The following is a 16,869-nucleotide window of genomic DNA, read 5'->3' on the forward strand; positions in this document are numbered from 1 at the left end:
ATGACCATTCCCAGAAGCATGCCTTCAAAGAGAAAGAAAATCAGGAGAAAAAATGGCATTTTTTAGGAAACAGAAGTAGAAAATAGTAAGTAGAGGTATTTTTTACAGGGTAAGTAATTTTAAATAATTTTTACAAGGTAAATTTTTACAAAGCAAGTCATGTAACAGGTTTGTAAATTATATCTATGAGGGACTTTCATATGCAAATTTATCTGTGCTTTAAGAAGTTATTTGAAAAAAGAATTCACATGAAATATGGTTAATTTGCACAACCTGTTATATAAATTAAAGGCCCATCTAAGTAACCATAGTTATATGTGGTGCTTAACCTATCCTAGCTGCATGGTCCAGAGCTGGGAAGCTCTGTTTAACATTCCAGTGTTATCCTTTAGCATTCAAAGTATCAGAGAATAGGAAAAATACCTTTACAACTGTATATCATTAGCCAACAGTTCTGTGTTCACTCTTTTATGAGAGAGAACCTATGAAGAAGTACATTTTCACGGTATTTACCTAGTGTTAATTTGACTTTGTCCCAGAGTATGAATTTCTATACCTTTGTGTATGCCCGTATTTTGCAGTTGCTCCTGAAAACACCTAAAAGTAATTCTAGCTCTTTTCTCTAAGAATCTTTGTAGAAGACATATACCTGGCTTTATCTGTATTCCTTAGGAATGCATCCAAAGGTTGGAAACTTGGTCCTTAATGGGCTAACATTTACTGCAATACCAAATTTGGTGCAGCATAAAGTCAAGTACATTTTGAGTACCTTCCCTGAGCAACAAGGAACTCATTCAAGATGTAACATCCGTGTGTGTTTAACTGTGACTATTAGCTCAAATTATTTCAGACCAGAATTTGCTGCCATTTACTTTAGTTCAAAAGTCAGTAAAAAAAGCTCCACCTGGGATACAGATTTGTGTAGATAAAATTAAATTCTTGTTTACCAAGCCATGACTGTACAAGATTGAAAAAAATATAGGAAACCTCCTAAAATTATGTTACATCCCGTATTTGTTGCAAGCAATTATAAAAACGTATAGTAACGAAAAGAAGAAAAAAAAAAGTTTTGGGTAGTTGTAAAAGTATGGGTGCTTCCATTAATCTATATTGGAACTGAAGATTTTTATAAGAAATTTTATGTATCTCCTTCTAGATCAGAAAATGAGTTATTAATATTTGGTTATAGTTTACTTATCTACCTTATAATACATTCTTAAGCTATTAAACTGCAGGATAAATGGAAAAAATATGAAGGAACAGGGTAATCTGACGCTATAAAGTTGTAGTCATGCATTGTCCCTTAACTGGGAATTCATATCTCTGTTCTACAACCATGCAGTACCTTACAATATCTGAATTTGTTCTGAGTTACATCACAATAAATAAAAAATGAGTTATTTTAATATTGATAGTAAATCCCATGTCTGGTGACTTCTTCCTGATCTACTGCAGTTGTATATACTTTTTTCCTATTTTGGATATAGTAGTCTCACTCTCACAAACCAGCCAAACATGTATTGATCGAATTTGTTCTTCTTTTTGTGTAATGGTAAGAAGATGGGCTCTTAATGGCTGATTTGTATATTGCATATAAGTATATATGCATAAGAAAATTTGGAGAATTGATATTTAGCAGTTATATTTCTAGTCTTTGATTCTATTTTTCAGTTCTATTCTTCTAGCATTTTGTAGAATCGTGGAATTATAGAGTGGTTTGGGTTGGCAGGGACGTTAAAGATCATCTAATTCCAACCCCCCTGCCATTGGCAGGGACACCTCCCACTAGATCAGGCTGCTCGGGGCCCCATCCAGGCTGGCCTTGAACACCTCCAGGAAAAGGGGCATCCACAGCTTCTCTGAGCAGCTTCTCTGAGCTTCTCTTTTCCAGTGCCTCACCACCCTCAGAGTAAAGAATTTCCTCCATCTATCTGATCTAAACCTACCCTCTTTTACTTTAAAGCCATTACCTTTTGCCCTATCACAACAACCTCTGACAAAGAGTCCCTCCCCACTTTTCCTGTAGGCCTCATTTAGGGACAGGAAAGCCACTATGAAGTCTCCCTGAAGCCTCCTCTTCTCCAGGCTAAACAACCCCGACTTTGTCAGTCTGTACACATAGGAGAGGTGCTCCAGTCCCTTGATCATCTTTGTGGCCTTCATCAGTCTAAACAAAAATGTGCAATGTGATGCACTGAAAAGGATGTGCGATTCAACAGTAAAAATGAACACACGTCTTTTTTATTCTACACTCTTTTAGCATTTTATAACAGTTGAAAAATTTTGTCCTCAAGTTTTTCAGTTCTGTCTTCTGTTTAGTTCATGTTTCATCAAGACATCTTTCCAAGGTACATGGGGTTTAATAGGTCTTTTGTTGTACTGGATTTTAACAAGCTGGAGAAGAGAATGGAGATGCTATATTATCTTTCTCAGAATGATTGTTCAGTCTATGAGCAAGAGAACCATACAGGTGAGAGCAATGTCCATGAGTGCACGTGTTGGAAAAAATTGCTCAGTACTCTTAGTTTGAAGAGCTGACTCCACACTTTGATATCTTTTCCTCCAGGGGTCTGGCATGGCAGAAGTACACAGTTATTATCCTTATGGGGGTAACTGCTTTATACACAACACAAACGGAAAGCTATTTACTGCATCTACTCCACACTGTTCTGCTTTGCCACTGAAAGTGTCAGGAGGTGGAACAGACTTGTCTGGCTTTGAATGCCAAGTACCAGCAGCAAAATGCTCTTAGATAGGCTGTGAGTTTCAGAAGCTGGTTGATAATACAGTACAGGGAAAAGAGTCTTGGATGGAATATTTACGGTCTGATATTCAAGCATGTGAGATCAGTGAATATTATGGCACATGCTACTGAAGTAGCTTTGCATAATAGTAGTTGGGATCCAAATTATGTTCTAGTAAACAAGGGATCAACAGATGGGTTAATTCTTACGGCTGCTCAGTATGCTTATGCTTTTATCATTCAGTGTGCCCAGTGATGCAGTTTGTAGGAATAGTCTAAAATTGGCATATGCAACTGGATTGATCCCAGAAGAATGAAGAATCTGATTAGTAAAAGCAATCAGTATCTACAGAACTGATGGAATTCAATTTAAGGTTATTTTTGCTTATCTCTTGATAACTTGTCTTAGATCTCAAACAGAGACTCCAAATAAAGGATATTTTTGAAGAAGCCTATCTTTAAATCTTTTCAATAAAGTTAATGTAAAATCTCTTAGTTATTTCCTTAATTCTGTGATAATATATGTTCATTTTACATAAAATTAATCTCTCATTTGTAAAATATGCCTTTTTTAAAAGCCTTACAATAAAATACAAAACTGCAAGTATAAGCATAGTGTCATAAATTCTAAAACTGAACTGTATTACTTCAGTCAACTAAAAAAATTATCTGTCTTAACTCTTGCTTTTGATTCTAGCATAAATCAAAAGTGAGAGATGTCAGAAACAAGCCATATTCTTTTATTGGAATAGTAATTCTACAAAAGCAGAAAGTCCATGCTAATTGAAAAGAGTGAAAGACAAGTATCAAGAAAACTATGGCTATTCAAAAATCAGAGGCATGCACAAACATTAAATCAGTTAAGCAGAAAACTACAAATGAAGACTGACAAACATAAAGACATTTTGCTAGATTAAAAGAAAAAGAGCAATGATATATTGGTCAACAAAACAAGTATTGACAGATACAAGAAGTAATAAATAAATAAATAGAAGTGAATAAAAGACAAAGTGGGTAGCAATGAATAAAAAATAGAAAGTGCATAGAGGTGGTAAGGAAAGACAAAGGACAAAGAGTGAAGAATGCTGGTGAAGAGCATAGAACAAGAACAGAATAAAGATGTTTTTAAATTGATCAGAACCAAAAGAACCCCAAAACTGATATCGTTTAATTGTATAGAAATAATAGGATAGTCAATAGCAGTTTATAGTAAATGACTATTTCACTGAATGTTCTCATTTTGGAAAAAAAAAAAAGAAGTTTTCAGAGCATACAAGAATGATAAAACATCTTCCTATTGATAGCTATTTTAAATAACAAGTTTAAATCAGAAAATTTGGAAGCACTAAAGATTTTTAAAAGAGCTTGAAAGTGAACATGTTAGACTGTATTGATTTTATCAAGTCTTTGAACTCTGGAGATATTCCAGGATATTGAAGGAAAACCAGCACTGTGTCAATATTTTGAAAGGGCAAGCACTATTGCCCTAATAATTCCATCTTTTTTGCCAAGCTTTTAACTGGTGTAAAACAACTGATACGGGATTTAAACTAACTGTTAATTGATTAAACAGCAGCATATTCAATGGTGAATAACATAGGCTGTTGGAAAAAAGAGCTTGCCAAATTGCCACAGTATTTTTTTTCTGGTCAGCACTTTGGTTGAAAGTAGTATTGTTAGAATTCTGATAGACAAATAATGTGATACTGCACATTTTTTAAAAAAAAAAAAAAGTTAAATTTAAGAGATGATACATAATACATATATTTTATGTGAGATAATTACAAAGTCTCAAAATTATATATATTGTTATGATGAGATAAATTATATATATGCTTAAAAGCACATATCAGAAATGAGGTTTGTTTCTAATCTGGCCTTCCAAGATTTGGTTAACCTTAATATGGCCTAAAGCTTTTAGGTGAAAACACTAATAACTTTTGACGAATGCTGCATTTGTAGAAACACTGGAGAAAGTGATGATGGGAGCTAGTTGGGTTGAGTATAGCCAATTGAGTACAGCCAATGGCAAAAGGTGCAATAAAGAGACCATAACCACCCTCTCACCTGAACTCCAGGCAGCAACTCTGAAAAAGACCAGAAGCAGCTCTGAAATCAACTTGGTTGTCACACAGCAATGAACACGTAATGTGACAGTAAGGCTAACAGGTCTAAGCGAGGCTTACTGTATAAAGAGAGGTGAAATGAACTGGCCGTCACAGATGCACATTTCCTGGTCCATCTGGCACTCATTCCATTACCACCTGAGTGGTGTGTCCAGTCTGGGCGCTCAAAGCTGAGAGAGGGTTCTTAAGAAAACATGCCTTAAGCAGAATGATGCAAGAAGCTTAAAATCGTTTATCAAAATGGATTACCTAACCATGCTACATGGCTTAAAAGAAAGATGTTAGACTACTAGAGTGGTCTTCATAGAATCATAGAAACATAGAACCATAGAATCAGCATGGTTGGAAAAGAGCTCCAAGATCATCTGGTCCAACCATTCCCATGTCTCCCCCCCCACCCCCCCCCCCCCCAAATATCACCCACTAAACTGTGAGTACCACACCCAACCTTTCCTTGAACACCCCCAGGAACAGTGACTCCACCACTTCCTTGGCCAACCTGTTACAATGCCTGACTGCTCTTTCTGAGAAGAAATTCTTTATGCTAACAATAATATCTGTGACAGAATGTAATGTCGAGAAATTGAAGCTAGAAAAGCTCAGACAGCAAACAAGATTATTTTTTTTAATAACAATGCATAATTAAAACCACTTACCACTAGACTTGACTGGATTTTTTTTTGTCATTAGAAACTTTGAAGGGAAGATTGTGTGTATTTCTAAAGATTATTGTTGAGTTGACCACAGCTACTGGATTTGAAGGACTCAGGGAAGTCCTATATGTTTGGCTATGCAACAGGTCAGAGTGGAGAATCACAAGGTCTCGCTGACCTTAGTATAGGTTTCACTTAAACATACATAAGTTAGTGATGGTCTTTTAAAGGACAGTAGAAAGAATTTAATTACAGAATTAATTTCCCAGAGGACTGCTGGGAAACAAAGTAATTTCTGTCCTTTGTTATTATTTGTCAGGGAGAACAAGAAACATGCCAGGAACAGAGATAAGGTTTCTGTGGAGAGAAGTAAGTAAAGAACAGGAAAACTACTGGAATGAAGCGGCACCACTGAACAAGTTTAAAAAAAAATTAGATCATCTGATAATAAGGAAGAATCCAAGAAGGGATGGTCAGCATCCCACAGTCCTGAAAGGCAAGGCAGACACTATTGCAAAAAATAGCTGCAAGAATTTTTAACTCTTCACTGGCACCAAGAGAAGATTCTGCTAAGGACCAAAAGAAGGTAATGTCAGACTGGTGCCTAGGAAGACAACATCTGGGGAAACAAACAAACAAACAAAAACAAACAAACAAAAAACAAAACAAACAAACAAACAAAACCCAAAAAACCACACCTTCAATTATCAGGAAGAAATTAAGATACATGTTATACACTAGAATAAATATGCTGGGAGGAAGACTATTAACAAACCTAATTAATAGCAATAGAAATGTTTAAAAAGCTAGATGGAGTAGTGTAATTGAATATTGAAAAGTACATTGAGAGCACTCAATTCAAAAAAGCAGACAGTATTGACAAATCAGACTAACAGTAACACAAGAGTTTAAAAGGCTGAAAGTTATTTTGAATACTGAAAAGTATATCTAATGCACTCAATTTTAAAAAGCAAATATACCATAGTGTAAAAATACTAATGTTATCAATACTTTATCAAACAGAATTAAAACAATTGGTGAGTTTCCAGCCAAGATGAGAACATAATTGAAAATGGATGCACAGCCTGTTTAGGAATGAGATGAGGAGCAATACAGGAAAGAAGAGCACTGAGCTTAATCTTGCTTACAATATACCAGAAACTAGGAACTGGCAGTAATATGAACAATTTGTGTGCAGTTTTGGGTGCCATGATATATGAAGGACATAAAACTATTTGAGAGTGTCCAAAGGAGGGCTACAAAGATGGTGAAAGGTCCAGACGAGAAGACATACGAGGAGTGGCAGAGGTCCCTTGGTTTGTCCATCCCAGAGCAGAGCAGGCTGAGGGGAGGCCTCATGGCGGCCTGCAGCTCCCTCACGAGGGGAGCGGAGGGGCAGGCGCTGAGCTCTGCTCTCTGGGGACAGCGACAGGACCCGAGGGAACAGCATGGAGCTGGGACAGGCTCCCCAGGGAGGTGGTTCACAGCACTGAGACCACCAGAGTTCAAGAAGTGTTTGGACAATGTTCTCATACATATGGTTTGATTTTTGTTCAGTTCTGTGTTGAGTCCAGGAGTTTGACTTGATAATGTTTTGGGGTTCCTTCTAACTTGGGATACTTTGTGACTCTATGATTCTGATAAATGAGTGCCAATGAATGTAAAAGAGGAATGATACTGGATTCAAACAAATCTGAGAAAATAGAGGCATGTAGGAAAACTGCTAATACCGTGTATGTAAAATATGAAAACTATCGTAACTAGATTAAAAACCAAAAAGAGGATATATTCCTAGGCCTGCTGATGTCAGGCAGGATACTGGTAATGAAACAAATTGTTTTGGTGGCAATGGCAACAGGATCTTTAAAAGTATCACTCAGAGCTGGCAGCAACTAGTGAGTGGAAAAATCTACTATGAAAAAGATATACCCGCACTGCATCAGGCTGCACAATGCAAGGATACCCACGCTGGCTTCAAATGAGCAGATTTGAAACTGGAAGCAGTGTGGTGTCATCAATCAAGTAAAAAACTGGGGCAAAACCAACTTGTGCTCATACGCTTGTTTCCAAAAGCAACCCATTAATTAGAATAAATCATCTGTCTCTCCCCATCCCCACAAAGTCACTAGGCAGACCACAAACCCAAAACCAAAAGACATACTATTTTCCTGTCGTAGGATTCTCCACTGCTGTATGTTGTAGCTAGTGTGGATGCACATTCTTCTAGGTACCATGGCTTCTTCCCACTTTCAGCTGTGCTGCTTATGGAGATAGTGTAGATGCTATTGGTGTAGCCATCACAGGAGCAGTGGTCTCGACTCCTTCCACCATTTCCAGATGCCCAGACAAAAACTGAACCTAATCCTCTTCGTCCCTGTTTGGAAAGAGCACAAAAGATTTGATTCATAACTCTTTTTTCCTCTCACCACCCGCATAATAAACAGGTATTTGTCCCTAAGAGACATCTGATGAGAGAAAAGCAATAAAACAAGCTATCTCACTGAGAAGAATCTGAAATAAAAGCAGGATTTAGCAGAGTTCAGAATGAGACATCCCCCCCCCAAAAAAAAATAAATCAGAAAATGAGTGTGATGAACACAACTTTAGAAATGACTTTTATACAGTGTCTGCTGCTCAGCATCTGTACTGTCCAGCCTTACTAAGAAAGAGGTGCTGAATACAGACCAGGCATTAAAATATCATGCTGAGTTGTAACAGGAGAAGAAGTATTATACTTGAAAATAAAATCTTTTGTAATGCATGGTACCTTTTGTTTATTAGGGCTCTGTCAGCTGTTTCTTCTTGAATTGCCTGGTGACACTAAATATAGTTTGGGTAGCATTATATACTGTGAATCATGGTGTCATGGTTTCACAGAAGATGAAATTATGTAAGTTTCACTATAAATCACAGAAACACAGAACATCTGAGGTGGGAAGGGACCTCGGGTCATCTAGTCCAACCCATCTAGTTCACTATAAATACTAAGTACACAACACAATATATGAACAAAAATGGACAAAAAGAAGATACTTATAAATCTATATGATTAAGCACTAATGCATGAGTTCAGCAAGACATTTTAAACATATGAATAGCTGGACAAATTGCTTAGGCATATTTGTAATTTGAAATGAGAACTTAGAATTAAGTAACTTTTTGACATTTTCTTAATATGCCAAAGGTACGTAGTGTTTAAATAAATAAAAGCATATTTTTTTGTGGTGCTAGTACTCTTGCATTGATGTGAAAAGTGAAAAAAGTCAGTAATCTCTGTTGCTGATACTTGGGAACTGAGAATTACTGATATACGGTCATGGGAATAGGGCTGTTCCTGATTTATATTTCACTTTTCATAGAATCATGGAATCATAGAATTATAGAATCATAGAATGGCTTAGGTTGGAAGGAACCTTAAAGATCATCTTGTTCCAATTCCTCTGCCAGGAAGGCCACCCTCTAGAACAGGTTGCCACCCTTGTCCTACTTGGTCTTGAATACCTCCAGGGATGGGTCATCCACTAGTTCTCTAGGCAAATTCATGCTGGTGAATTAAATTCAAATTCATGCATCTTTCTGATCTGCATTAATTATCAGCAGATAATATATACTGTTCATATAGGAATGTTTACCAAAGGTTTAAACTTGTCTTTGATTAAGCTAAATTGTATCACCTTTTCTTATATGACATTCTCTCAAAGCAATGGAACATCCCTCTAAGTTACAGTTAAACTAACAGTGTCATTTATACCTCATTAGTCTGCAAGTCATCACGTAATGTCTACCTGGGTTCTGTAAGAGGTAGCTCCCTCTCCTGCTCTGCCCATGTGTGATAAATTAGTGTTATATGGTGTACAACATTACTTTTTTGTGCATGAATTAATTGCTTGGCCATGTGGGGAGTGTTCGTTTTTCTAAACAGAGTGCAGTTGTGTACCACAAATAACATAAAGACAGCTGTTGGACATCTACTAGGTCAACCTTAAACAATTAGCAATTCAAAGATTCATTTAATCCAGATGTACAGAGAGGTTTCATTTTGGCATTTTATGCTGAGAATCTAAATCAATGTAAGAAAAAATCTCTCACAGTTCACAATCCAAGCTTGAGTTCTCAAACGTTGATGAATTTCATTTTGTGAGTTTAATAAAGGCATAGTACCTGAAGAGACTCTTGTCTCCAGCAATATGAGTTAAATATAAAATTCTCCTCACTAATGTTTACCTAAGGTTATGTCTCTGACATGCAACTTCTCATTAAAAAAGAAAACATCTCAAGTGAAGAAAAAAATTCCAGTGTGCCAAGTTAAATGTATTACGAAATCCACATTCTCCAGACAAGATTAGTCTAACCAGCTGAGAAGTACAACTATTTCAACTTCTTTCTCTTCCTTTGGTTGATCTTAGCCACTATGCAGATAAAAAAGATGCAAAATAGAAACATTTATTTTTGTTTTAAAGACAAATTTTCTGAAGTGTTCTATCCCTGTCCTACAGCTCTCCTTCAGCACATTATGAACTCTTGTCAAGTCAAAACCCCTTTTGGTTTTATTTTGGGGTTCTTGCTCTGCTCTTCTCAGCCATCAGTGTCTGACTCAGAGCTGCCCAAAGTCAGTGGGATGTGCTTTGCAACTTCACGGGACTGGAACAGGTTTGCAAACCATTTCTCTTTCATTCTACTTTATGGTCATCCCTCTTTGCGTATCTTTACTTCATACTCCATTGAAAACATTTGATGAGATGGATGTGAGAAAGGATAAACGGAAAGACTATTTCATGCATATTCATTGATTTATTATCCCAGCACGTCAGGAAGCCAGAAATTAGGACCCTCTGCATGTCTGAAGGGAATGGGATGGAGGTTTATGCTAAAGATATGATGCTTCTCTACTTTTTACTCTGTTCCTGCTTGATTTTTACTGTTTTTGTTTCAGTTTGATCCCATCATCTCTTGCTATTATATAATGCTTTCCAGACATACATTATTATTTGCTTTCTTCTTCTGTCTCCTAAATGGTCATTTTTGGCTTGTCTGTCAATCCTGACATCTGCTTCAGGGTAATTTACAGATTTCTATGTAGTGTTACATTGCTCTTACAAAACAAATTATCTCTCCTACATACATACACGTCAACAATATTATACATGGATAGGTAGGTAGAAATGACACTGCAAAGCATATCACACAGATGAACTTCTATCGCCACAACTAGACAAAATACTTCATCAAAACCTTTTGATGAATTTTCAAAAGTGTTCCTGAAGAATTTTAGATTCAGCTTTTTTGTATGTGTTTCCTGAAAACAAAGTATTATGTACAGCAAAGTATTAGTATTTTTGGCTAAATTGATACCCAATTAGAAATTCAGAGTAACCCACCAACACAACCTAAAAAGAAAAAATGAGAGTTCAGGATAGTGTAAAGATCCAAGGAGGAGAAAAATTGAAACTAAATACTTTACTGTTTTGTCTAAAAGTCTATCTCCCACATTTTTATATATAAAAAAAAAAAATCTGAAAAATGTATGCATAGAAAATTAAAAAAAAACCAAACAACTATCATTAACAGTCCACCTTTTTTTTTTTTTTTTTTTTTTCCCATCATCAGTTATTTCTGGCTGAAAAGTCTGCAAGCAGCAGTATAACATGATTTGTCCCACTCACACAATGAAAACCATTTCACAGCAGGATAGGACTGTACTTTGTGTAAGTTTTGCAGACACAAGCCTTGAATTATTAGTTTCTCTGCACATAGAATGTGTCTATACTTCTTTAGATGCATACTTATGGTGCTGTTCTAATCATGAAAAATGAGCTGCAGAAAAAGATATGTTAATACATTTTTGGGCATAAAATTTAGTCCTACTGAAAACATGCCCACGTATACTAAAAACTCTGCAATGCAGTATTTAAAAATAATAAAAACCCATTTACATTTTAATAGTAATCATTGGGCTTTAAAAATAACAGCCATTTGCACCCAGGTTTACCTTTACATGCTCATTTTTTTGTAAACAACTGATCAAATATTTCTTAAAAAACTAATGCCTCCTGCAAATATATTAAGTATCAATATCTCTGTCATTGCACCGCAAAATAAGAACCAGGTGCACTGATTAATGGTAAAGGATATTTTCTAATACATACAAAGAAAGAACTCCCATTCCCTAAAACACTGCAATATAGCATGTTTAACAACTCGGCATTTCTCAGAAAACAGCATTACCTTCAGTCTAGAAAACGTGCTAAAAATCTCATTCTTAAAAGCTATTTGGCAAAGAAAATGGTAACCTTAAAAACAAACAAACAAACAAACACACAAACAAACAAAACAAACCTGTACTTTATGTGTGCATTAAAAAATTGACCTGAACAAAATAATATGTCAAGCAAATAAGTTCTGGTTTACATTTACTGACTATTGTCAAACTACTATTTGGTTTCCTCCTCCCTGTTTCCAAACACCCTATTTTATTTCAATAGACCCAGTCATGCTCAGGAAATTATAAACTTGCTAGCAACTATACTAAACAAGTAATTAGAGCAACAACATCAGCTGTCCTACTGTATGCGAATGCCTTTCCCAATTGGTCTCCTTTCAATACATGAAGTTAAATAACATTTGGACTGTGTTACAAAGCTAAGATAAACACACATGCAAGGCACTCTGTAGCTTTTACTGTTTGTCTAAATCTATCATATGTCATCTGCCAGATGCCCAAGGGTGTCAAGATGAAAAGTCAAGCCTTGAGCTGCCAAAGAAGTCATGTGTCATTTATTACTGAAAAGCAAAGGTGCATTTACAAACCATATGGGTACAACTTGGACAACACTAAAAGAGTTACTGAATTACAGCAGAGGCATGGACCAAGGTGGAATGGGTGCACAGCAAAGTGCACTCAATGCTTGTCCCATGATTTTAAAAATGCACTGCCTCACCCTGTAGGCACATTGTTGTGTCTGCTCTGCAATTTGCAGTGTTACCAGCTTACTCCTTCTCACAAACTCTGCAAGGTGTCCATAATTGTATTTTTGCATCTCAGTGAACCAGACCATTATTCTTTTATCTGCTTCCTTAAATGGCATAAAATGTCACATAGTTAAAGGAAAATCACATGGTCCATTTTGAAATGAAAAAAGGTTTTTCACTGACAGCTAAGATTTGCTACTGACCTGTTGTCTCAGTCCAATTTTCTAGCACATTTCCTGGGCAAAGTTAGTGTTCTCCACACACAGCTGACCTTGAATGAAATGGACTCAGGTCATTGACAAAAAGGCCCCAAGTCAGAAACTGCACCTGTAAAAGCATGGCACAAGAATCTTGGGGCATTCACTTTTTTCTGCTAATACTTTGTTTTCCTTGGTCAGCAAGTTGCGAGGGGGGTATGTGATATGAATGCTCTCTCTTTTTTTTTTTTTTTTTTTTTTCCAGTTCAACAGCATGGAAGAGTTAGTCTGCCAAGAACCAGAGCCAATATGAACATTTTCATAATGACATCTGCAGAATTTCCTAACACTATTAAAAGAACATTCAACGCTCCAAGTGCGTGCGTTTGTGTATGTGTGTGTGTGTATACCTATAAAACACATCTCACTGGGCGAATGCCTTACTGGTACTGGCAGGTACCATTATAAGGTACAGGTCTTCACACATTAAGCTAAGGACAACTAGCAGACCACATACTTGCAAGTTGCTTCCAGCATGCTTCTATTTAATAAAAACAGTTTCCATCTACCAGCTGTAGTTTGAGCCAGTAGAGCAAGATTTATTCACACTGTTTTACAAAGTTTATACTGGCCATTCATTCTCTGCTTTACAAGTCAAGCTGCCTTAATCCAGCTTCAAATCCTGATGCTTTCCTGCCCGTGATGTAGGACAGGAACTGATTGCCCCAATTGCCCTCCCTGTCTATGTGGTGAGTTTTGACTTCTCCATGGAAGTGATTAACAAGGGCCAGGAAAATAAATCTGAAGGAGCAGGAAATGCAGAAGACAGAACCACTGACCTGGAGTAAGTAGAGGTACAGCGGCTGCAGCCAGGGAGAGGTAAATTGGCAGCAGTATACTAGAAAGCCCACACACATGAGCACAAAACAAGTCATGCAAATAAAAAACAAAGAGAAAAGGAGGGACACCCTATCCACACCTGGAGTGTAAACATTTAACTTCCTCTGTTCTACCTAATAATGTTACTTAATGCTTCCAATAACAAAAACTAATGCTGGGAAGTGAGATTGATCCTGATGTGGGAAGTGGAAAAAGTAGCCCATGGTATGAACTCTTTCTTAAAAACTAATTCTTGAAGTGGAAATGTTCAGATCTGAAGTTCCAGAACACTGGTCCATACTCTGGTGACCTAGAAAAAGTACTATGCAGGCATGATTTTAAGCACAGCCACCACAGGGCCAAGCACCAAGGAACACAGTACCCTGAGATGCACCTGTGAGAGACAGCATCTCCTTTCACAGGTTCCTCAGATTCCACCGATTTTTGCATTCCCTGAGAGCTGGATGCCATTGCCCTGTGTAGAGGCAAAGTGCTGCCAATCTACTAACTGGCAGCATTTTTCTTTTGAGAGGCAGCATCTCACAGATCCTTCTGAGTTTCTACCAGCACACTTAACCTCTAATTTGAAAATGAAAAAAACAGTCTGGCACACCACCTCAAAAACTATCTGGCTCTTCTGTAAAGTGCAAAGCACTCTCACTCTGAAGCAGGTGTCTGTCCAAAAGAGATAACGGCAAACTGAGAGCCCCAGGCAGCACCTCTGAAGTCCTATCACAAGACAGTCAAATGGAGTATTTATAATTAAAATATCCTCTTTGGGCATCAAAAGAAAAAAGCCGTAAACAAAAGAAGAAATTTCTGATGCCATGAATTCTCTTGAAGTGTCCACATTTTCAGAAAAATTCATGTTGGGGCATCAATTCATTAAAAATGTATGCCTAAAATCTCTATGACAAAATGAGTAATAAGCCTAACAGGAGTACATAAATAAAGATGCCCATTTGAGGGAAATGCTTAAAAAGTAGGTTTCATGCTTGCATAGTATCATTCCTGTTTTTACTTTTTTTCTAGAAAACTAGAAAGTCAAAAAAGAATTTTGTATTGCTGGAACAAGCATATACAAAATACATATACAATGCAAAAATCTATCACTACTTATAATAAGAGACAATTATGTTCCTGAAAAAGCAAGTTGTTCCTAGCACAATTACACTTCTTGGTCACTTCTGAACCAACTTCTTTACCGAGGAAAAGACAAAATAATTAATCACAACAGAAAGAGGGAAAATGTATTTTATTAGTTAATATGATATGACACATTTAAAATACTGAAGTGTGAAAATACTTTATGTGTGCATTAAGAAGAATGTATTGAATAACCACAAGCATCCATACATTAACACAGTAATTATTGGGATATATCAATGGAACATTGCAACATACATCCTTGCATGTTGTATATATTTTATTTTACTCTTCACTAGAACAACAGCTTAAACAGCTTCAAGTTATTCCCCACAGAGCTGTAATTAGTGCTTAAAGTGCAACCAAAAGAAGTGTTGGCTGAAAACTGAAATCTGAACCTGTGGAATGCTGGAATGAATTTCCCATTTTCCTAAACAAAATAGAGCCAGCTAAAGGGCTGTGTGAATTGCATTTCTGGTTTAGACTCTCTCTCCTTATTATCATTACTTTTGTTGTTGATGATATTGTTACTGGGATAAAGTAGATTGTGTATTTTAAATAAAATAAGATATAGGTTTTCCAAACTTTCTGTAACACAAGGCACCTCTAGTAAATGATAGGTTACCAAAGATAATGCACAAAGATAATAGGTAATGGGCACTGTGTAAGAAAGAAACCTGCTTTAGGACTAGATAAGGGATGTATTTCACACGCAAACACCCATTCTGTGGATAAGGTTTAGGCAGTTGCGGTTACTTTTGTACTATCATCTGATTAAACACTGGAAAGGAGACTATGTCTACCAGAACCATATAACTGTTGTTTCACTTGTTAAATTAAACACTTCCTTACAGAAGGCTTCAGGTTTTCAATATAATTACTGAACTTCTTCCCACATAACACACAGAATTGTGTAGACACTGCTGTTGTAGGACACTGCTCGAGTCCTTAGAAGTACGTGAAGAAAGGGGATAAGCGACTACACTCATATTTCAGAAAGTCACTCTGAAATGCATATCCTTCAAGTGTATGAAAAGAGACCCATTTTGCCAAAGCTGCTTTTGAGTATTGGCAATCCAAACTAAGATTTATTCCACATCATGAATGGTGTGTTTTTTCATGTTCAACTGCATCACCTGTTTCAGGTTGGGCACCCAAAATCAGAGGCCACTTTTCACAACTAGTCCGAAAACAGTAATGTTATTCTGGCTTGTTACAACAGTTTCCATATATGTGTGAGAATGGATGAAGTAACTAAACAGTTTTGGTTTCCAGTACACTTTGTGACATTGTAAGGAAACTGGACATTTTGAGGTATATTTTCCTGTAACTCTCATTCCAAAGTTTCCTGCCCTTTAGGATTTGTATATTCCAGTTAATGTAATGTAAGAACATTTCTGGTACATTATTTCTTTTTCTGCATTTTTTTTTTTACTACATGTTAACTTTCTGTAAAAAAGCTCACTTTCCCCATAAAGCAAAGATGAATTTTAAGATTAGTTTTGATTATATATTTCCAAAAGAAAACAAGATGCATAGTATCATAATTCATTCAGGTATCACTGAAGTAAAGACCAAACTCTACTTCATTTGCTGGAAAGTAATATCCCTAATTCTACTTTTACTGAATGCTGGAAGTTGCTAACTGGGTGCAAACTAGGTAGGTCAAAGAATTATTATTAGCTTAACTATGTGTTGAGGTTGTCACCTAACCTGATTTTTGCTGGGCAACCTCAGTTTGGAAAAGACTAAATCACATCAAGTATAAACCACACTTGGAAAAGCATTAAGGCATCCTGATATAAACCTATTAGCTGCATGCAAGGAAATGAAGCCTGTAGGTAACAAATACATGATGGTGGACAAACTCCTGTAAAACGGTGACTCTTAAAGGCAGTTTAGGGTCATGGCAGATAACCAGCTGGCAATGAGCTTCCCTAAAATTTAGTCTGATTTTTGGATCTCTAACATGAATGAGTATGAACATGTGCAGGGAACAGGGAAACAGTACTACCCCTGCATAGAGAAAGCTGCAACTTCCGTGCCACATTCTGGTATCCACATTTGAAAAAATAATGCTGGGAAACAGAAAGTGCTTCAGAAAAGAACTACAGGAATGAACAGTGGTTTGGAAATTCTGACTAACAGAAGGAAAA

At 36.6% G+C, this 16,869-nt stretch overlaps 1 protein-coding gene across 1 annotated transcript in view; it reads right to left on the reverse strand.

Moving 5' to 3' along the window:
• The window catches only part of LOC308185757 (proprotein convertase subtilisin/kexin type 5-like), a 168,214-nt gene that overhangs the window by 62,280 nt on the left and 89,065 nt on the right, over nt 1-16,869 (reverse strand). Inside the window, exon 7 of the mRNA XM_080574293.1 lies at nt 7,684-7,896. Within this exon, the coding sequence (XP_080430419.1) occupies nt 7,684-7,896 (213 nt within the window). The remainder of the gene's footprint in view (nt 1-7,683; nt 7,897-16,869) is intronic.

The sequence above is a fragment of the Anser brachyrhynchus genome, assembly GCF_964034855.1.
Source record: "Anser brachyrhynchus genome assembly, chromosome: Z".
NCBI classification, from domain to species: Eukaryota; Metazoa; Chordata; class Aves; order Anseriformes; family Anatidae; genus Anser; species Anser brachyrhynchus.